Raw genomic sequence first — 22,886 nt, forward strand, 5'->3', positions numbered from 1 at the left:
AGTTCTTCAACTTTATCCTCCAGTGTTGATATTCTGTTTTCCATTTCATTCATCCTAGTGGTGAGGCTTTCTCCTGTTGTTTCAAATCGGTTTATTGAGTTTTGCACTTCCTTCTTCATTTCTGCCTAAGTTTTCCTCAGTGTTTCCCTCTCTTTTGTGAATTCATTCAAAAGCTTATCCCTGTCTTCTTTTATTTCTTTGATTTGTTCATTTGTTTTTTAAATTCGTTGAATTCCTTGTTCATGTTTATGTTTTTTTGTTTGTTTTTTTTTTAATTCAGTGTCCTGGGTTATTTCTAGGGGGCTTTCCTTATAGAACTCTTCTACAGGATTGGTGGAGTTTGGTAGGCACATAGTGTTTTGGCTTTCCCTTTTATTATTCTTTCTTGTGATTTTGACATGTGAATTATTTTTTTTTTTTGCTTATGATTCTGATATGAGAATTAAGTTGAAGTATGCTTCTGTTGTATTATCTGGGTACCTAGATCCTTTCCTTATTGGTTATGTAAAGCTGATTGGTACAGTGTTCAGGTTCGCTGAGGTTTAATTTGTTGGGAACTGATGGCTTCAGATCAGCTATTCAGGAGTACCCACAGAAACCCAATTCAGATTCCAGTCAGGTACACTCAGGCTTCCTTCACCACGTGGAGGCAGGATCTGTTCTTTCAGGCAGTCCACCCTCTCAGGTTATCTGCTAGTATCTCAGACTTAGCTTACCAAACTCAGATCTGCCCTGGTGCCTTGGGAGGGACCTCATGAAATTCCAGGTAGGGGGACGTGTATCGCGCAATTAGAGGACACTCACAACAAGGTGGGGGCAGGATCTGGGTGCTCTCAGGCAATCTTCTGTGTTCTCAGGCCCTCTGTCAGAGGGAGGCCAGAACTCAGCACTCTTTGGTGGTCTGCTGATATCAGAGCCACTACACCAATGGAGGTAGGATCGTACCCTCTCAGGCTGCTAGGATCTCCAACAATTTCCATTCTTAGCACTACAAAGAAAAAAAGATAATTTAAAACATTGTCACTTGGATTATTTACCCATAATCATTTTGAACTCTTGTTCTAAATTCTAAATAAGGACACACTTGTCATATAGTAGAGACCCCTTTTACTGTGCATATATTTCTACAGGACCAATCCTCCAGCAGTTATTGGCATGTTGGATAGAGATAGAGATACATATGAACATGAATATTTCTATGAACATAACATGGTTTTGGATATTTGGCAGAAAAAGACAGTCTTTCAGCCTGAATTCTGGCCTTGAACTCACAGAGATCCGCCTGCCTCTGCCTCCCAAGTGCTGGGATTAAAGGTGTGCGCCACCACGCCTGGCCCTTTTTGTTTTTGTTTTTGTTTTTGTTTTTTTTATGATGCCTGTTTTAAAAGACTTTACTGAAATGGTTCTGAGTAAAAAAGAATTTGTTCTACATGTAACCATACCATCACTGTTTAATTTATTTGAACACTGGAAGACTATTTTTAATGATATTTTTAGATGATTTTAGTTCCAAATAGCCTCATTCTTGAAAACAACTTGGTATGTTCCACAGAGTAATTGGAAAGACAGATTGCTCTGGGTCACTTCGCTCTCTGCCTTTTTCTGCATTTTTGTGTCATCAAATCTGACTGGTTCTGCCTTCATGATCATTTTGAAATTCATGACTTTATTCTCACTATCCCAACCTTAGGTCAAGCTGCCCCTCATCCCTTAACCTCGTTTACTATAATAGCTTTCTCTCAATTTTTGGAATTCCAAAATTTGCTGTAAACCATTTTCCTCCCTAAACAAGAAGTAACTTTTTTTTTCATCCTTTTGAGATAGGGTCTCCCTGTAGCCCCAGCTGTCCTGGAACTTACTATGTAGACCATGCTGGCCTTGAACTCACAGAGCTCTTCCTGCCTCTGCCTCCCAAGTTCTGGGATTAAAGGCGTGCGCCACCATGCCCGGCCAAGAAGTAACTTCTATAATAGAAATTCCATTATTTCATTACACTACCCCATCCTTCCCTGTTATGGTTTAAATCTGAAATGTTTCCCATAGATTTGTATATAAAATTTTCAGTTTCTCCAGCATTACTAAGTCACATTTTAGATATACCTGAATAAATAAACAGCCTGGCTTTTAGCTTTCCATTTTAATAACCAAGTGTGGACCCAAACTCTTGACAGTTTGCTCCTTTGCAAATGTCTCTCATGGAACTGTGCTCCTGAACCAGTCCTCACCCATGCTTTTATTCAAATGGTATCTCCAGCATCAATTGAGGAATTCAAAACTAGGATCCACTCCCATCTTATCAGAGATTCATACCCTTTGATCTCTAGGCCTGAAATATCTCATACATATAAAATCAGGCATACTTCCCAATTCTCACTGTTTTCAATGAGAATACTACACCATCAGCAGCATTTTGATATACTAATCAAGCACTGCCACTGTGGTGGATAGCTTTAGTTGTCAGCTTGACATACCTGGGTTGAGGGAGCCTCAATTGGGAAATTGCTTGCATTGGACTGGTCTGTGGCCATGTTTGTAGAGTATTTTCTTGATTTTTCAGTAATGTGGGAAGGCCCAACCCACTCTGGAAAGTGCCACCCCTGGGCAGGTTATTCTCTGTTGTATAAGAAAGCAGGCTCCCATGGGCCAGGGGAGCAAGCCAGAAAGCAACCTGTGCTTCAGCTCCTGCCTTCCAGGCTCCTGCCCTGAATTCCTACCTTGGGCTCCTTCAGTGACCACATGTGACCCAGGAGATGTGAGCCAAATAAACCTTTTCCTACACAAGTTGGTATTCATTAAAGTGTTTTGTCACAGCAATTGAAGAAACAAACCAGAACAGAAATTGGTACCAAGAGTGGGGTATTGCTGTGACAGACCTGACCCTGGTGTTTTGGGGAGGATTGTGGAAGTGTAATTCTTACACACAGATGGACCTAGTTAAGGGTCCATTCCCTTTCCTTTGTATGTGGTTTTGGGTTAGAATACACCCAGGTTTCCTGGAATAGAATTTACATACTTTCTGTTTCTCTTACACAGTTTAGGATTGTCAATTAGAAATTTCCCTCTTCAGTAATCAGAAATGCTTTGGTTTCCTCATCAAAATCAGCATGCAGGTTACACTTCATCTGTTTCAGGGCCTCACTCAGCAGTCACCCCACTGTGGTACAAGGTGTTTTCCAACAGGTTGATTCCCCACAGGGTTTTACTGTGGGTGAAAGCAAAAGCTAGGTCCTCACAATAGGCTCCAGTTAGCAGCTCACAGGTCTCCAACCCAAGATCCTCTTAAGAGATAGGTGAGATATTTCATAGCTTCACGCAACAGCTGTCCAGTGTCCTCTAGCTTATTTTTTGAAATCTGTATACATTTTCCCTGGTAGCCCAACCATGGGACATTTAAATCAAAATCTTGGAGGGAAAAATTGGTGAACAATTAGACTATTTCTTAAAAATAATTCAATTGGAGCATTTAACTGCTTGGAACCATATTACATTATGCAATGTGTACTTCCAAAGAAACTACATCTTATGGAACTGGAACCTCTACCTAATTCTCCTGACTTCATGAAGTTCTCTTCCCTGGGGCAAAAGACAGTGGAAGAAAGATACAAGAAAGCCTTGTGCTTGTTGTCATATCACTTACCCTGTGTGTGACTGAGAACATCCAGCAATATTTCCCTTTTCCTCAGAACTTTTCTAGGCTTGTATCCATAAGTTAGCACTCTGGTGCAAGCTATCAAGGAAAGGCTTGTACTCTGTATCATACAACTTAGAATGTATGACTGAAACATTCCATATTTCCCTTTTTCCTCATGACTTTGGCTGCTGACCTGTAACTTTGGAATAGAGAGTCTCTTCCTTTCACATGGCACCACAATGCGGGTGTTTCTAAGCCACATTACAATTGTACCTGAATAAAGAATGAGCCAGACTCTTAAACAGTGTTGGTTTTAGGAATGGTCTGAACTCTGAGAATCAGTTATTCCTCCTGATGTCCCTTGAAACTGTGCTCCCAAGCCAGTCCTCACCTATACTTTTATTCAGTGTTGTCAGCATCATTTGAAAAAGTCAAATATAGGCTCCACCCCATCTAATCAGAGACTCTTACCCTTTAATTTCATACACACAGTGTCAAATTATACTTAAAATTATACTTCTCATTTCTCACAGTTTTCAAGAAAAATACCCTGTTGCTTCTAGAGCTTTGATATCTTAAGCACTGCCACATTCATTTGCTATCTTGGGTGAAGCACAAGGTAGAGTCCTGAGGGATTGAGGTTAGGTGCCTAGGTCATGAGAGCATATGCCAGTGAGCTTGTTTGCATCATAAATAGTAGCATTTTGGTGCAAGGTTAAGTAAAAGTCATTAGTCCAGGTTCTGTCTATATTGTACGTCATCCCTACAAGTCCGCAGCTTGTGGCACTAGTTTGAATGCTATGATGTAAAGCCTTTAGGCAGTGAGATCTGGAAGTAGGTCTCTAGGGGTGGGTAGGTCTTTGAGGGTTATACTCATCATTGGTTCTCGCTTGACTCTACTCGTCCTAGTCAGCTATGATGACAATCATCTCACACTCCCAGTGCCTTAGATAGAGACCCTCCCTCCCACTTCTCTGAGGTCCCCACCATGATTAACTGAAATCCCTCTGAGGCCATGAGCCAAAATAAACCTTTCCTCTTTTAAGTTGTTAGTGTCAGGTGTTTTGTCATGGCAATGTCCAAAGAAACTTCCAGCTTCTACTCAGAAAGGCATTTTCCCACAGAGATTTTGTAATTTAGCCCTTACTTGTATCCAATCTCATCATAACTTTCCTTTTTCTTTTTTTAATTACTTTTCTCTACTTAAAATATTAGGGAAGCCTCCATCACCTTAAGGGTTTATTGATATAATAAGAAATTAATATTGTTAGTTTTAAAGGTCAAAATAATACAAAGGCCACCCCATGCCCTAGAAGCTATTAGGTAATAGACCAAATAGTCATTTCTCTTTTAAAGAGTGGACCATGGTGGGAGTGGTGGAGCACAGATTCCAAAATAACCACTTTGCTGTAATCCAGCAAGGAATCATTCTTTTTAAAAAAAAAAAAAGACAGTGATAAAAATGGACAAAAACTGCTACCCTCCTGCTGAGTGGCAGCACTGCATACCTGTAATCCCAGTATTTAATAGGCTTTTAAAGAATTTCTTTCAGTTTGATCTCTCTCATCAGTTCCTACCCATTCTATTCCAGTTTCTATACTGCTGTCAGAATTGCTTTCCTAAGAAGCAAATATGCTTCTAAGCACTTGCTACATCACAGGTTTCTCCAAGATAAAACTTTGTCTCTTAGAAGAAAATTAGTTAAGACATGGGACACTTTTGTAAGGGGAGGTGAAAGATTGTGTCCTACAGGGAAGTTCTTTAAGTTCAGGAACTAAACACAAAAGCTTCAGGAAATACCTAAAACTGATAAGATTTACTAGGTCTCTCGCTCCCCAAGTATGTGTAAGCCCTAAGGACTTCTGAGAGACACTCTCAGAGAAGATGAACTGCCTAGAAGAGGATAAGACCAGTTAAGCAACCTGGAAGCTGAGACCAAGCAAGTTGCCCTGAAGATGCTCAGACCAACTGAGCTGCTAGGAGGAGACACTCTCCAATCTGTTAAGCTACCTGTAAGTTGTGTAATGAGCTCTAGGTTTCCAGATTTCTTGAGCTGTCAACCATGCTAGGGTGGACTTTTGGTGATTCAGCTGTCTTTGAGTCATTTCTGCTCTTATAAGTAACCTCTCAGCCATGCTCTGGTAAATAACTCCAATAAAAGTCATTGGTTCATTGAGTTGGACTTTGGTGCTATCCTAGCTTTGGTCTGTTGTTGGTTCTGGGTGAGTAGACATTTGTTCATGTCTCCCCAGGAGTAGTATCACATAGCACCACTTCACAACTTCTGTTTTATTGTTACCTGTAGGTTTTCCATGTTTTTTCCTCTGCCTATACTATGCCTCTCTGGTTTTGTCATATTCTTGTGCTTTAGCCACAATTAACCACCTCTAAACCAAGCATGGATGGCCAGCCCTTCATCAGCTACTTAGTCTGTGCACTTGTCATTCATCACATATTTATTGAAAAGCTACTCCTGGAGTAATAAGGATACAGCAGAGTCCAAGGTCCATTATTTAGGGGCAGAGGGGATGGATTAGCGAATAAACATATATGTTTAAAACCAAAAAATAAGTGCTATGCCAAAAATTTTAAATAAGCCAATGTATTGATAATGACTGGGTCGGTAGACCTGAGTAGACAACATAGGTTCTGTGAAGAAGTGAATCTTGAGATAGAATGATTCAAAAGATTGTGGCATGTAAATATCTGAAGAATAAGCATTCCAAGCAAAAAGAACAAAAAGAACAGCTACTTTGAGGACACAGAACAGACATACCAACATAATATGTTGGCAGTAAAAGAAATAGTATGCAAAATGAAGGCAGTAGTGGGATAAGATGAGGTCAGGTTTTAGCAGTGTGTTCTGTTAGTGCCAAGTGCCACACCAAGCCAACTACAGTCTTAGGGACTAAACAGGTTTATTTCTTCCTTGTGGACATGTTGAAGACAGCTTCTCAGGAAGGATCTGCTGCTACAGGTTCTACTGTCTTGAGCATGATTTTCTGGGATCACTGGAACAGGGAAAGAGGGACAAAAGGGGGAGAATGAGCTCCTTGCTGGCTCAGCTTTGAAGTGCCATACATCACCTCCTCTTACCCTCCAGTGGCCAGAACTAGTCACATAGACCCAACTTAGCTTTATAGGAGTCTGGGAAATGTTCCCATAGAATGTTTATTTTGGCTACAGACAGGGACCTCATTGTATAGGGTCTCATCAAAGAACTGTGACTGTGAAAGATAGCCACGGGGCAGTTTTCAAATGAAAGGTTACCTGATGTGATTATTTTGTTTTTAGGAGAAGATCAATGTGACCATCATGTAAAGAATAAAAAAATTGAAAAACTAGGAAACCACTTAGAAGGCTATTGAAAGAGCCTTAGTAAGAGAGAATAGTGGCTTCAGTAATGTAGATTAATATAGCCATGATGAAAAGCAATATTGAAATTCCTTTAAAATTAGAAAATGGAATTACAATGTGATGCAGCTATCCCACTAATGGGTATACTTCCAAAGGAAATGAAATTAGTACATCAAAAAGATCCTGCACTCCCATGTTTGTTATCACTATTCCCAATAGCCTAAATATGTACACAATTGAGATATTCATCAGTTAATGAATAAAAATTGTGTATGTACATATGCAAGCATGCATGCAACGGAATACTACTCCACCATGAAACTTGAAACAACATAGGTAGAACTGCTGGAAGACATTATGTTAAGTGAAATAAGCCAGGCACAGAAAAAAAGATACCCTCACTCATATGTGAAAGATAAAAAATTGATCAAGTATAAGTAGATGGTCAAATAGTGGTCTCTAGAGGCCAGGCAAAGTAGTGGGAAAAGGACAAAGGAAATTAAGTAACAGGTAAACAAAAATCATTGTGTAGGAGGAATAAATTGTTCTGTCACCATACACTGAGGTCACTATGCATGTATCAAATTATTACTCTCCCTGTCCCACCACTGTGCACAATTATGTGTCAATTGTTTAAAACTAATGGAACAGTAAACTTTTTTGCATTAATTTATTTTATCTGGAAGGAGGGCACTCATGCCACAGCACAAGTATGGACTCCAGGTCAAAGAACAAGTTGCACCATTGGGTTTTCTCCCTCTGCTGTATGGGCTCAGGTGGAACTCAGGTTCTCAGGCTTGACAGGAAGCACTTTTATCCATTGAGTTGTCTCACTAGCCCAACAGTAAACATTTTAAGTTTAGAATTTCTCAATTTTTTTGTTGTTCAAAATATCCGGATAAGGGGTAGTAGCTTGGACTAAAAAGAAACGGAAAGATGATTAGTTTAGGGTCTTTTTAAGAATTAGTGAAAGTTTTAATAATTGAATATAGGATTAGAAGAAACAATTAGGAGTTAAAGATTATTTTAGAGCCATTTTTCACATGCTGTTTCTTTCTATGACTCTCCTTTCCCACCTCTCCAACTGAAAAAATTATCTTCCCTCCGGACCCCACTCAGATGCCACTTTTTCTGTATAAGGCATTCATCGTTGCCCTGAGAGATGGCTCCCTTTCCCTACACTCCCTTACCATTCATTTCATTTTATGTTACTGAACTGTAGTAGAAACTATCCTTTATTCTCACCTTTCTACACAATCATGGGCTATCATCTTATCTGATAGGGTCAATAAAATGAAGCAAGCTATTCCATATCATTATTTTGAATAAATTAATAAATAAATGATTATAAAGTGTGAGATACTGCTTCTCTTATTTAAGTCTCAGACTATCTCCATCCTTACCTCTCCCTCTTCCACATACTTAAATTTTACAGTTCCTCAGACTGGGAATATTTTATACATGATGTTAACACTTAGAAAGCTTCATATTTCTGAGTATTTTGAATTTCAGTTTTTCAGATTAGAGATGCTCAACTCTGTGTCTGGTGTAGTTGATTACACAGCATTTGAGCCGAAGGAGTTCTTTTCACTCTCTAAAATATTATTTCTTGCCTATACATCTGTAATGTTTGGCTACCATAACTGCTTTTTAGAGTTTTTGTTGTTGTTGTTTTTAATTAACAGGATGAGTGGCACCTGTAGGTACTGGCAGATTATAAAACACATAATTACTAAAAGTAGCTGAAGCCTATTATAGTATAATTCAATAGAAAAAAACATCTGGCACTTGCTATGTTAATTTGTCTTAAGAGAGTTTTGAAGCTAACACTTGCTGCAGCTGGCGTATCATCATTTCCCTGAGATCAGTAGTATACCTTTTGTTTTTAATTCTGTCATACACTGTAGAATAGAACCTTACATGATTTAATCTTCAGTCTTTGAGAAGGGATTTCATGCATTGGGAGACTTTTCCCTTATGATATAAAAAGTAACCAGTCTCTATAGCACCACCTTGCCTTAAACTGTGCCTCAATAATAACAGAGTGATTGGAGCATTATAGTAATTGATTATAAAGGCCCAAGTGTGAACCTCTTTTCATCTCGTGTGCGTGTGCCTATGTATATGTGTGTTCTCATGTATTAAAGTACAAGTGTTTATGGGAGTGCATATGTGTGTATACACACCTGTGGAGAACTGAGTATGCCATTGGAAGTCTTCCTCAATTGCTCTCTACCTTATTCATTGAGAAAGAGTCTCTGAATTGAACCCAAAGTTCACTGACTAGCTAACCAACATGCCCTGGGGCTTCCCTGTCTCCACCTTCCAAGTGAACACTGAGATATAGGCAGACTGCCACACCCATTCAACATTTATGTGGATTCTGGGGATCCAAACCACCCACTGAACCATCTCCCCAGCCCTCCCCACAAATGTAAACTTCTTATCTAATGCATTATGTAACTATAACTTGTTTTATGTACAGGATTTGTGGTTTTTCAAAAGGACAGATACTCTGTGGGGAAACGTTGCTGTACCCTCATAACCACACCACTCCAGATACAACATGTATCAATGCAATGTAGAATTGAAGTCCACTTAGTATTGGAAATACTCTTTTGTTTTTTGGGTCTTTTTGAAACAAGGTCTCTCTGTAGTGCCAGCTGGCTTGGAATTTGCTATGGAGACCAGGCTGACCTCAAACTCACAGATCCACCTGCCTCTGCTTCCCAAGTACTGGGATTAAAGATCTGTGCCACCACACCCAGCAGAAATACTCTTTATCAGTGTTGGTTAGGATATCCATATCCATTTTTTGAGATGTAAACATATAGAAAGGTGCTAATCATCATTATAAAACATGTGATGCTGACCTTTTTTTGAAATCCCTCTATATTGCCAACTCTCCACCAAACATTTCCATTGGTGCATCAAACTCTGTTTCACTCCTGGCCCAAGTTTTCATTTCACCCTATATTTTCCATTTCCAGCCATTCAAGTGGCATTCTGAGTGTCATGGAAAAAAATTTTTTTTTGCACCCTTAAATCCAATACTACTAACTCTACCTTCTTAGTGCCTCTGGATCATGGCCATTTCTCTCATCACTGTAGTTCAGGCCATCAACATTACTCAACCAAATTGCTGCTAAAACTACCTAATTTGCCTAAAGTTTTTTCCTTGTTATTTTTCTTGCTGCAATCAGCAAGCTTTCCAGATGTCCATATCTAATCATGTCACTGCTCTTCTTAAAGGACACACCACCTCTCCAGTGCATGCAGAATAAATCTCAATTGCCCTGACATAAAAGATTCTCAGTGGTCTGTATCTCCAGCTTCTTCCTCTTTACCCCTATTCATACTGAACTTCCTTCAGCTTCCTAAGAAAGTGTTATATCACTTTCTTATTTCTCAGACTTCACACATGGATATATTGTCTCTAACACTCTTCTTTGCTTTTATCCATTCAACTTTATTTACATCAACTGTATTTATCTTTTATATACAGCTTACAAGCCTACTTCATCTGGTGAGACAGCGCTAATTCCCTAGCCCTCTGCCTGTGTGTTCATGAACTTGCAGAGTGTTTACAACTGCAGCTTAAGCCTGGGTGCTTCTATTCGTCTATAAACCCTAACTTGATCTCCCTTGTCCCCCTAGCACTTCGCACACAGTGTGGAACATGCCATGTTCCCATTTCAGTATTTGTTAAATGAATAAACTTTGTAATTATCCCAATCTTATTCTAAGACATGTACTTAAAATTCAGTGTCATGAAGAAATTTTACTTATTACAAGTTTAAGTTTATTCTTTAAATAACTTTTTTTTAACTTTAAAAAAAACTTGAGAATTTCATACATGCATATAAGGTGTTTTGATCAAATCCATGCCCACTCCCTCCCCTCCAACACCTCCCATGTCTCCCCATCACTTTTTTCTGACAATTTTGTGTACTTTCTTTCTTTCTTTCTTTCTCTTTCTCTTTTTAAATATTTTATTTATTTTTATTTTATGCATATGCATGTATTGCCTGCATGTAGGTAAGTGCACCCGAGTTGTGCACTGCCCGCAGAGGACAGAAGAGGCTGTTGGATCCCCTGGAACTGGCATTATGGACAGTTGTTAGCTGCAATGTGGGTGCTGGGATTTGAACCTGGGTCCTCTGCAAGAACAACCAGTGTTTTTAACCGCTGAGCCATCTTTTCAGCCCCCTTTCTTTTTTTTAAATGGGGCTTTTTGCTACTCTAACATTCCCCCCCCCCAAAGAGGTAACCTTAAAATCTTTTAGGGATAAGAGCTCCCAGATACTTTTGACATTTTTGGCCTTTGGAACAAAGTGTGTTGCTAAGAGGCCCAAGGACATTTTGACTTTTAGCCAAGAAACTGACTACTTTTCTTTGGGGTCTTTTTACCCTAACTGCCTAACCAATTCCTACCTCCTATTCTTATCATGCCATCCTCTGAAGAATTTACCCAAATTGCAGATAGGGAATCAGGTTGCAGACTGCTCTGACTTCTTCCATGCTGAACAGGGACACAGGGTGAGGCAATTGGGGTACCCCTTCAGTGGCAAAAGAATCCCAAATTGCATAACTCTTATCTGTAGGGAGAAAAGAAAGTCCTTGATTGGTGAATAGGAGATGTGAAGGAGAAGTAAAGACAAGAGTAGTTAGTATTACAAGTTCTAGACAGGGAACCACAAAAAAAGTCAGAACGGGGCAAATTTCAAATGTTCCTATCAGAGTCCATTGGGATTTCTTGACAAGAGCTTCAAAAAGCATCCCTCTATTGGGTTTCTCCTCATTTTTCTTTTGTCTGCCAAGGCTGGACTCAAGAGTGATGGACTCAGAATTTGTTTTCAAGCACTTTGATAGCTGTTGGAATGGCTTAAAATTATGTTGTAATTTTAAGTTTATTCTTCAAATAACTTTTTAAAATAAGCTTCTTAGGACTAACATTCACCAAAAAGGAAAAAAAAAAAAATGGAGCACATTGGTTTTCCTAGTTGTAGTAGCACAAATTTGTTTCACTACTAGATGGCTTTTTTGAACAATACAATCCTTGAATTATCACATTAATTCTGATACGAAATCAAGAAACTAACAAAAACTTTGAGAAAGCAAGGTACAACATATTATAACATTATTATTGAATGTACTAGTCTAATAATCTATGGGATTAGTTAAAATGTACCCAGGTTAAAAACCACCTCAGTATGTCACATACACTATTCGGAGTTTTGTGAATGCAACTTCTTACACCGAGCCTTCATTCTGGTAGAAAGAGACAAATAATAATTAGATAAGCCAGTAAAGAAATAAAATGATTTTCGATGTTTGAAGTGAGGTTAGAAAAATAAATGAGGTGACATACAGACAGCAAGTGGGATGAGATAACTCTAGAGAGCTGGACTATTCTAGAAAAAGTAGTCTGAAAAGTGACATTTGAACGGAGGCCTAAAAGATGAGAAGAAATTAATTATACAAAAAAAAGTCAGATGCTGGGCACGGTGGCACATGCATTAATCCCACACTCAGGAGGCAGAGTCAGGCAGCACTTTATGAGATCAAGGCAAGCCTGGTCCATATAATGAATTTCAGGCCAGCTGGGGCTATGGGAGACCCTGTCTTTAAAAAAAAAAAGCCAATAAAGTAAAATGCTGCCAGTGGAGAAGAACAGCAAATGCAAAGGTCAGTGTGAAGAGGGAATAGACCTGTGTGATGACGATGCTGAGGAGAGGATGCAGTGGACTCCAGGAGCCAAGGCAATCAGAACATAAGTTGGCTGTTAAGATAATGTTTGCTTTCAGTAAAATATTTAAGACTATTTTCAGTGAAAGTCCAAAGTTCAACAGAGGAAATCATTGGACTATTTGAATATCCTAATTTTTTAAATACCATTTTAGCTCAAGAATGGCAAAATGACTACAGAAAAGGTAGAAATGGAGTCAGAGAGACCAGAAGTTAGAATGTTAGAGGACTACAGGTAACTAATGGCAGTGGCTAGAAATATATTTTCCATGAAGACAAAAGTGGAGAGTTTTTAAATGAGGAAGAACAGGACTTGCTGATGAAGAAAGGAAAGCTCAACGGGCACTAGGCTTTTCCCTTGAATAGTTGTTTACATTTGGTTGCTAGTAACTATTTGCTATGTAGATATGTCCAGCAGATGAGAGCCTATATAACCGAAGAGGTCAGAAAAAGGTCAGGCTAAAGGAAGAAGCTTGCAAGATTGTATGTAAAGGAAGGGACTAGATACTCAGTAGGAAAGAGCAGATAGGGAAAGAAAGAACCTGGAACCAAGGCCTAAAGTTCTCTGTCTGAAGTTGATTTGCTGTCTTTAACCTGGAATATTTTCAGTAAACTGGGTAAGAAAAGATTTGAAACTTTTCAGTGATTTTTCTTCTTTATGAAAAGTGAAGATCACAATCTTTACAGTTACAACTGTGTCAGGACTAAATACTTACTGTTTTGTTCAGAAAACTGCCATTTTAGTCAGGCCTGGTGGGGCAGGCCTATAATCCCAGCCATTCAGGAGGCTGAAGCAGGAGGGTGTTAAGTCCAAGGTCTGCCTGGGCTACTGAGTGAGTTCAAGGCTAGCCCAGGCAACTTAATGAGATTGTCTCATTTTATAAAAACTTAGCCATAATCAGCAGTTAATTTCTGATTTCCTGAGTAAAGCATGGTACTTTTTAGTTGTTGCTGCTGTTGTTTAATATTTTAAAAACTAAAAATAATCCTTTTAAAGTTTCCATTCTACTTGGAGGAGCGTGTGTGTGTGTGTGTGTGTGTGTGTGTGTGTGTGCTCGCACGCGCGCGTGTGCGTGTGGAGAGAGAGGGAGAGAGAGAGAGAGAGAGTAATTATCCTCAAATACCACTAACCAACATTGAAAACGTAAATGTCTTTTACATATGTACCCTAAAGATGTGAAGTAGGAAGAGAACGATCCATATTAAAACAAATCAGGAAGCATGAAAAGGAGTGAGTGTAGAGTTTAAATAATGGTCAGGAGGCCAGGCATGGTGCTGTGTGCCTTTAATCCCAGCATTAGGAGGCAGAAAGAGGTGGATGAGGCCAGCCTGGTCCACATTGTCAGTTGTCTGGCCAGCTAGGGCTACATAGTGAGACTTTGTTTCAAAAAACAAACAAAAACAAAGGAATGGACAGGACTTTAATGGAAAAATCTAAAAAAGATAGGACAGAAAATAACATAAACATGAGCTTAAAGGTTATATAAATGTTGATTTTTGAGACAAAGCCCACCTAAAGTGGGTGGCTTTAATTGGATATAAAATTAGAAAGATAAATTACACAAGATTTCTTGGAATTCTGAAAGCCATTCTCAGAAACTTGGACCATTTAGTCTAATAGCATAATGCTACTGAAAACTATTGTTCAAAGGAGGAAAAATAGAGAAATAAGCTAATGATTGTAATAGAGGTAAAACATTGGCAGAGTATGTAAATGCACTGTGCTGAGTGCCAATGTGCATTTCTTCACTTGAAGCTGATCACTAGAATAAATCTTTAAATTCTAAGAACTTGAATGTGATGGTAACACACAGTGGGAGAGAAAAACAAATGCAGGGGACATTTCAAAGGGAGGCTCAACTCGGGGAAAAGAGATGTGCATTTAAGACAAAGTAAGAAATGGAAGTTGGCTTTAATGGGTTTTTTTTTGGGGGGGTCGGTTTTTTAAGACCAAGTCTCCCTGTAGCCCCAGCTGGCCTGGAACTCACTACGTAGACCAGGCTAGCCTCAATCTCACAGAAATCCACCTGCCTCTGCCTCTCAAATGCTGGCATTGAATGCATGTGCCACCATGTCCAGCACTTGGTTTTATTTTTAACTCTGTGTGTATGTTACATATTGAGTATATTCTTTACCATAATCCCCCAATTCTCCCTCTTCCAGTTTTACATTTTGATCAGTTCTTGTTCTCTTTCCCCGCCCCTCGGTTAATAGAAGTGAGCTGAGTCGACAGAAACTTCATTCCCAGGAACTGCTTTCTCAGCTGGAAATGGCAAATGAAAAGATAGCTGAGGTAAGTTAATCACAACCTCCCCACCCTGGAAGTACTTTCTGCTGCTGCTTGATACACATGCTATAGAATTTTATCTGCACCAAACCCAAATTAATTCTGCAATTGGATATAACCACATAGAAATCATCCATAACCCTAAAATTCCACATGTAATGTAGTATAAATAAAGACTTTGAAAACCAGTGATTCATCATCTGTAAATGCTAAAAAGTAGAATTCCCACTTAGTGTTAATAGTATAACTTCTGCAGCTTTCAGAGAATATATTGAGATCCTCCTTATTCTTATGAATCTCTAAAATTATTTTACTTAAATCATTTTTCTTACTTTGTTTTAGTCCATCATAAAAGACAAATCAAAAATACTTTTGCCTAATGGAATATACTAAAATAGTATTGAGATTGATACTATAGAAAAAGGTGTAACGAGTCCTTTTTTTTTTTTTTTTCCTGGGTTATAATTGGAGTTTCCTAGAGCTCTATTTCTTCACTTATGTTCTAACTTCAAATATTTTTGGTAAAGGACTGGAGAGAGAGCTTGGTAGCTAAGAGTACTTGCTGCTTTTGCAGAGGACCTGGGTTCAGCTCCCATCACCCACATGGTGACTAACAACCACCTGTAACTCCAGTTCCAGGGAATCCAGTGCTCTCTTCTGACCTCTGCAGGTTTGCACGCACATGGTATACATACTCACATGCAGGCAAAGCACTCATACACATAAAATAAAAATAATTTTTTAAATGTTTAATGTTTTGTTAGCATTTCATCTGTAAGTTATATGGCCCATTCTCTGTCATCTCCATGAGCAACGTAGTGAGACTAGTGCTCTTAAATTGAACATCATGGTATTGATATGAGCCACTTTGAAAACAATTAAAGATTTTGTACTGAAATGCTCCACTTGCAGAAATATACTGTAAGTAGAAGGATTTTCAATATGATGATGTTAACAATACTAAAAATCAAAAAGAACCAAAACGATCAGATTTATCCAGTCTTAACCCTGTATTAATGATTATGGTAACCACATAGAAATATATACATTATATATAGTCTGTTATAGATAATTATAGATGATGGGATTTCTCCCCTAAGTTTTCTCTAATGTATGATGTGTCTCATAAAATTTAAAGCTACTTGAGACTGGAGAGATGGCTCAGTGGTTAAGAGCACTGACTGTCTTGTAGAAGAATCAGATTTGATTCCTAGCATGCACATAGTGGCTAACAATCATCTGTAACTCCATTTCTGGGGAATCCAGCACCCTCTTCTAATTTCCGAGGGCATTGTACAACACAGGTGCACTTATGTACATGCAGGCAATACACTCATACACATAAAACAAAAATAATAAAACAAAAAAATTAAGGCTACTATTTAAACAAGATGGTAAATTAGTACATCTAATATAGGTCTGTTCATAAAATTTTATTTTGAAGCCAGGTTGATGACACACATATTTAATCCTAGCAGTCAAGGGCAGAGGCAGGTATGTCTCTTGAGTTCAAGGACAGCCTGGTTTTTGTAGCAAGTTCCAGGCCAGCCAGGTCTACATAATGAAACCCTGTCTCAAGGAGGAAGAATGTTAATTTTCCTTTTGGACATAGTAAACTCATTTTAACCAGATACTGTCATTTCGGTGTTGTATGTTACTGGGCATGATGGTCACTGTAAAGAACTATATAGTTCTTCATAGGAAGGGCAGCTATTCCTGACTACCTTCGTATTATTCTCTGAATTTAGATAAATGCCAGAAAGCCTATATAACAATTCTGTTTTTACAAAAATATCTTTCAGATGCAGGTAAGTATGGAGAAAGGTTTTTTCAAGACAGATAGGTATGGAGAAAGACAATGGGTTTTCAGTTGATAGAGCTGTTTGCTGGTTTTTTTGTTGTTTTGTTGTTGTTGTTTCTGTATGACAATATATATTTGTCAATTGGTATCTGTGATGTAGTTACTGCTATAACAGAGTATCACAAACATAAAATATGTCCTCATAGTTCCAGAAGGTAAGAAAATGTCCACAATATTGGCTCTCTGGGAGACTTCGCTCCTGCCTCTCTCTCATAGCTCTGCATTCCTTGGCTTGTGGGTAGTACTTTCTCTGTGTCTTCATGTTGTGCCCATTCTATGTATTTAGCTTTGTGTCCAACTTTCCATTTTAATGAAGACATCAGTCATGGATAATGGACAACTATAATCACCTTAATCATCTGCAAAAACTATTTCTAAATAAGGTCACATTCACAAGTAGAGTGTATTAGAAATTTAGCATTTTGGGGGAATATAATTTAATATACAGCAAGGCCTAATAACTGTAAGCTCTAATAACTTTTGTAGGATACAGATGTCTTGGGAAGTATACAGACACAGTTCACCCCAACCCTTTACTGAAAATGTAGTCAATCATAAGGTCTAACACTTTCTGTGGTTCTGAAGTAGAGATTAAGCATCTCAAGGTTAACAAATCAAAAACTCAAAGTCTTGTTCTCGTTTGTAGTTCACTTTCCTTTTGGATTTGTCAAATCACTAACTTTGATGATAATGGAATGAGGAAATAATTTAGGAGAAGTAAAACCAACTTTGTACTTTGGCACTCATATCTTGGGAAGTGTAAATTTTGAAATGATGTTATCTTTATAAGTAATGAAATGATGTCCAGATTCTTGATTGACTATTCCATAACACATGTCCATGTAACATTTGGATTTTAATTATATTTCCCCTTAAAAGAATGAAAAGTTAATTATGGAACATCAAGAAAAAGCCAACAGACTTCAGAGGCGCCTAAGTCAGGCAGAAGAAAGAGCTGCATCAGCTTCCCAGCAGGTAGGAAATGTCCTCATTATCCAAAGATGATAAACATCCTGCATAGATCAAAGATGAGCAGAGCTCCTCAGATGTTCCCAGAGAACCAGTAGTTTGATTGTTATTTGACCTATTTAAAATTAGTCTCTTTAGGACTTACAGTTGACAAAGTATACTTTATATACAAAATAAACTTTGGTCTCCTCCATCTTCACATATGTGGAATTACAGTGTCCAATGTAATAGCTGATAAGCATAGAAAACTTTTTAACTGAAATTAAATTAAATAAAAACTTGAGGTCCTCAGTCATACTAGCTAGATTTAAAGTGTACAATAGCTATATGTAGCTAGCATAAAATTGGACAACATAGATACAGAATATTCCTATTTTTACAAAAAGTTCTTTTAGATAACACTGCATTGTATATAAAATTAACCTAAAATTAGGAAAGTATTCACTGTTACTTAAAAATGACATTTTTCTAAGGCTGGGTGTGGTGGCACATGCCTTTAATCCTAGCACTTGGGAGGCAGAGGTAGGCAGATCTCTGTCTACATAGTGAGTTCCAGGTCAGCTGGGGCTACAGGGAGACCCTGTCTCAAAAAGACCAAAATAAATAAATAACATTTTTCTGAATATAGTGTTTCAAATTGTACTTTCCTTTTTATTTTATCCTCTAAGTAGAAATTATTTCAGGTACCAGGTTACCTTTATTAAATGCATATTTATATATGACCAAATAAATCAAGATATAATATAAAAAATTGCCCTTTGAAAGTAGGTTGAGAAATGTGTCAGTGAAATTCTAAAGTAAAGAGTAATTTCTCACGGTGTATATGCATAATATAAATGAAATGAGCTGTTTTTTCTAAAGAGGAGCAGCAGTTCTATTTAGGAATGAAAAGAGACCAATCAGGCAGGCGTGGTAGCACATGCCTTTAATCCCAGCATTTGGGAGGCAGAGGCAGGCAGATCTCTGTGAGTTCAAGGCCAGCCTGTTCTACATCGTGAGTTCCAGGCCAGCTGGGGCTACAGGGAGACCTTGTCTCAAAAAAACCAAAAAGGAAAAAAAGAAAAGGACCAGTCAGTTCAGTGTTCATGCATACAAGAACCAAACCGTTGAAATAGGTGGATGGTTTGAGAGATGAATGGATGGATGGATGGAGGGATGGATCAGACAACAATTAACATTTGGCTATAAATGTATTATTTCCATAAAAAGGTATAATTTTTAGCTACTAATGACATGGCATTGTGCTATTAAGTAGCCATTTGACTGAACAATTTCATCTTCTCTAAGCTGCAGTCTCTTCATATTTGTTAAAGACTAACAATACCTCCCTCATACAATTATTGAAGGATACATAGAATTGAAGTATAAATCATTTAGTGTAGTGGTGCTACTTCTTTGGAGATATAGGAAATTTAATTTCTTTACAAATCTGTAAAGTTTTACAGTTACTGTCTTAGATGGGGTCTAACTTTCTTGCCCAGGCTTACCTCAAACTCTTGGGCTCAAGCCATCCTTCTGCCTCATCCTCTTCAAGTATCTTGGATTATGAGCATGAGCCACTTTGTGTTAACCTTTTTAAAGGAATATGGTAAATGAAATGCCTACTTAAAATCAACTACCTTGAATTACGTAGTAAAAAAAAAAAAATGTAATTCTGGAACCTTAATTGTATAATCCAATTGACTACCTTTAGTTTCCCTCCTAACAAAATTAAACCTAAGAAGCCCAACATTTTTTTATTTAAACTCTCCAGTGGCAAAGTTTCTTTCTTTTTGAGAGCCCCTTTTCAATGTTTTTTCACAAGCTACACAAATTTTTCTGTAACAACAATTTCCTTAAGGTTTTCTCCTTCCATTCTTACATTCCTGTTTAAAGATGAGTAATAATCATTCATCAGACACCCTATACATACAAAAAAAATTTCGTATTTGAATTTTTTTTTCTATTTTTTAAATTTATCTTTATGTGTATGAGTGTTTTGCCTGCATGTCTATCAGTATACCATATGCGTGCAATGCCCATGGAGGCCGGAAGAAGGCATTAGATCTCCTGGAACTGAAGCTTCTGTTGGTTTTTAGCCACCATGTGGGTGCTGGGAACCAAATGATCTTAACTGCTCTTAACTGCCCCAACAGTAGGGTAATTTTTAAAAATCTATACATGCATGATGCCAAATTCAGCCAGGCCTGGTGTCACATGCCTCGGGAGACTGAAGTAAGATGATCATAAGGTCAGAGCCAGCCTGGACTACATGTGGATACTCACCTACCCACCTCCTAATATGAAAAGAATTAACTACATAAATTAACTACATAAATTTCAAATTTCAGCATAAAAAAATTCATAAACTTGGAAAGATAGCTTAGTGGTAAATCAGTTGCCTAGAATACACAAGGCCTTGTCTTTGACTTCCAGCCTCATGAAAAAGGGATTATTTACACCAATGACAAAGCCTGAGAAAATATTTGTAACACATACAGCAAAAAGCTAAGTATCTTAAATACACACACACACACACACACACACACACACACACACACACATAAAACCTGAGTTAAAAAAGAAAGTGCTGCAGTCCAACAGAGAAGTAGATTAAGAACTTTTTAGAGAACAAAAAACAGGTTACTTCTGACCATTTAAAAAGACTTCATCTTCCAACGTAATACAAATATAAATAAAAATTCAATCATATCATTTTCACCTTATCAGATCATATTTGATAATGTGTTGTACTGGCACTTTCAAAAGTCATTGATAAAAGTGTACATTAGTACAGGAGTACAGTTTGGCAGACCCTTTCAAAAATGTGGGGCCAGGGGAGATCACTCGGTTATTGAGGTGCTTGCCGTGCAAACATGATGACCTGAATTAAATCCCCAAAACCCATAAAAAATGCCAGACATGGTAGAGTGAGTTTGTAATGCCCACTCTGGGAGGTGGAGACAAGAGACTCCTTAGGGCTCACTGACCAGTCTAGCCTAATTGATGAGTTCCAGGTTAATGAAGACGTATCTTAAAGAATGTAGACAGCATTCCTGAGGATTATCTGAAGTTGTCCTCTGACTTCCACATGGGTGCACACATATGCAAGTACACATGCACAAATGTGCATAAAAGAAATTTGAAATGTGTATAACCTTGACCTATACTTGCACCCTGAAATGTCTCTTCAAGGAAACAAGCATGTAAAGATACTAATTTCAGCACTGTCTCTAATTTTAAAAGATTAAAATCATCTAAATACCCAAGAGTAGGGGACTAATTAAATTACAGAGTATCCGTACACAGAAAAATTTGGAGAGATTAAGAAAAATAAAGTAGCTCTAATATACAATTATTTCTAAGGCAGTGAGGAAAAGTGAATATAGACCTTTTTTAACAAGGGTTGAGTATATATACATACATACACATTGATCCTTTGTTATTGTGTATACACACACACACACACTCATTTAGGCTATATCTAGGAATCTATTTCAAAACTGCAAATAGCTGGACATGATGGTTCTTGCCTATAATCTCAGGACTCAGGAGGCCCTGAAGCAGAAGAATTGCAAGGGTCAAAGCTAGTCTGAACTACAGAGACCCTGTCTCAGGAAAAAGAAAACTGAAAATGGTTGTATCAGAAGAGAGAATTGAAAGTGAAGGACAGTTTGGGGAAGGATACTTCCTTATGCTATGTAGTGCTTTGTGTTGTTATTTTTATCACATATACATGTAAATTAATCCCAGTTAATATTCAAAGGTTACATCCTTGTTAGATTTGTCTTACTATGATCCATAATGATCTGATTACCAACTCTGCATTAGTTTCTGCTTTAGGTACTTTTCTGATTAACTTTTATCTAGATGTTTGGAATGTTTGGGAATTCAGATTATAATTACTCTGAGCTATAGACTATCATATTCAGCAAGCATTTCTCTAATGTGATACAGACACTTTAAAGTCCCAAGAGTAAAACAGAAATGAACAACAAAAAAGACCTCTTTTTTAAAATCTTTTTAAAATTTTTTTAGAAGAAGCATTTCATTACAGCTTTACTGAGTTCAATATTGTATAACTGTATTAAAAAAAGTCCTCTTTTAAGACCTCTTCCAATCCATCTGTTTAATAGCTGTTGGTTTTGATATATTATACTGGACTTTGTATTAGTATAATATTCTTCATAGAAAAGGTAACTACTGACCAATTGCTTATTTTAATTGCAGCTCAGTGTGATTACAGTGCAGAGAAGAAAAGCAGCCTCCATGATGAATCTGGACAATATTTAAAAATATCCATAGTTCACTGACAGAACTGTAGAGTGGGTAAAGCTGTTGGACGAAAGTGTCTTGACATGGTGAAGCCTACAGAGAATGGTGAAGGCTTGTGTGATTTTGCATAAGCATTTTCCATTCTGTTTTGAGAGTTACTGGAAAACAAAACAGTGACAGCTTTCTGTAAATAAAAAGAAAATATACAGTCCTCTATTTGAGATTAAATGGAGAAATAAAGCCAGCTGAGAAGAAATTATTGCTTTCATCAATGTGCCTATTTTTAATTCTTTTCTTTCCCCCTTTGGAAGAACATAATCATTTGAAAAAGAAGTTTAAAAAACATCCTAGAACTTGATATTTCAAACTCTAAGATTTGGAAACTATATCTAATTGTTATTCCTAAGTCATTTTTATAGTTCTTAAGATCTATCTTATTAATTCATAATTATAATAAATTATACCCTTTCCAAAATGTTTCTGTCATGTATTTTAATGCACAATTGTAATGATTCATATTTAACTTGCATGGTTTTAAGTATTAATAGAACTTGATATTGAACAATATAGAAGGGTGTTTTTTTTTTTTACCTCAAATTAGGTAGAGATCTAAACTTCTACGAATGTATAGCTTTGACTTTTGTCCTGTGACTCTTCATAAATCCATAGACTTACTCCTTTTTTCTGGTTTGAGCTTGCTGCATATTGGTTTCTGTTGATTACAGAGATAGGTTTACATCTGAGTAACTGTTAAAAGACTATTGCAGTCTTACAAATGA

The 22,886-nt window shown here is 37.6% G+C and overlaps 1 protein-coding gene across 1 annotated transcript in view; it reads left to right on the forward strand.

The window, feature by feature from the left end:
* Sclt1 (sodium channel and clathrin linker 1) overlaps positions 1-22,567 on the forward strand; it is a 222,251-nt gene extending 199,684 nt beyond the window's left edge. Inside the window, exons 13-15 of the mRNA XM_029562032.1 lie at positions 14,951-15,029; positions 17,764-17,859; positions 22,063-22,567. Coding sequence (XP_029417892.1) covers positions 14,951-15,029; positions 17,764-17,859; positions 22,063-22,125 — 238 coding nt within the window. The 3' untranslated portion in view covers positions 22,126-22,567. The remainder of the gene's footprint in view (positions 1-14,950; positions 15,030-17,763; positions 17,860-22,062) is intronic.
* Positions 22,568-22,886: the final 319 nt, after the last annotated feature.

Source organism: Nannospalax galili, unplaced genomic scaffold, assembly GCF_000622305.1.
Source record: "Nannospalax galili isolate Female #2095 unplaced genomic scaffold, S.galili_v1.0 scaffold1631, whole genome shotgun sequence".
Classification (NCBI taxonomy): Eukaryota; Metazoa; Chordata; class Mammalia; order Rodentia; family Spalacidae; genus Nannospalax; species Nannospalax galili.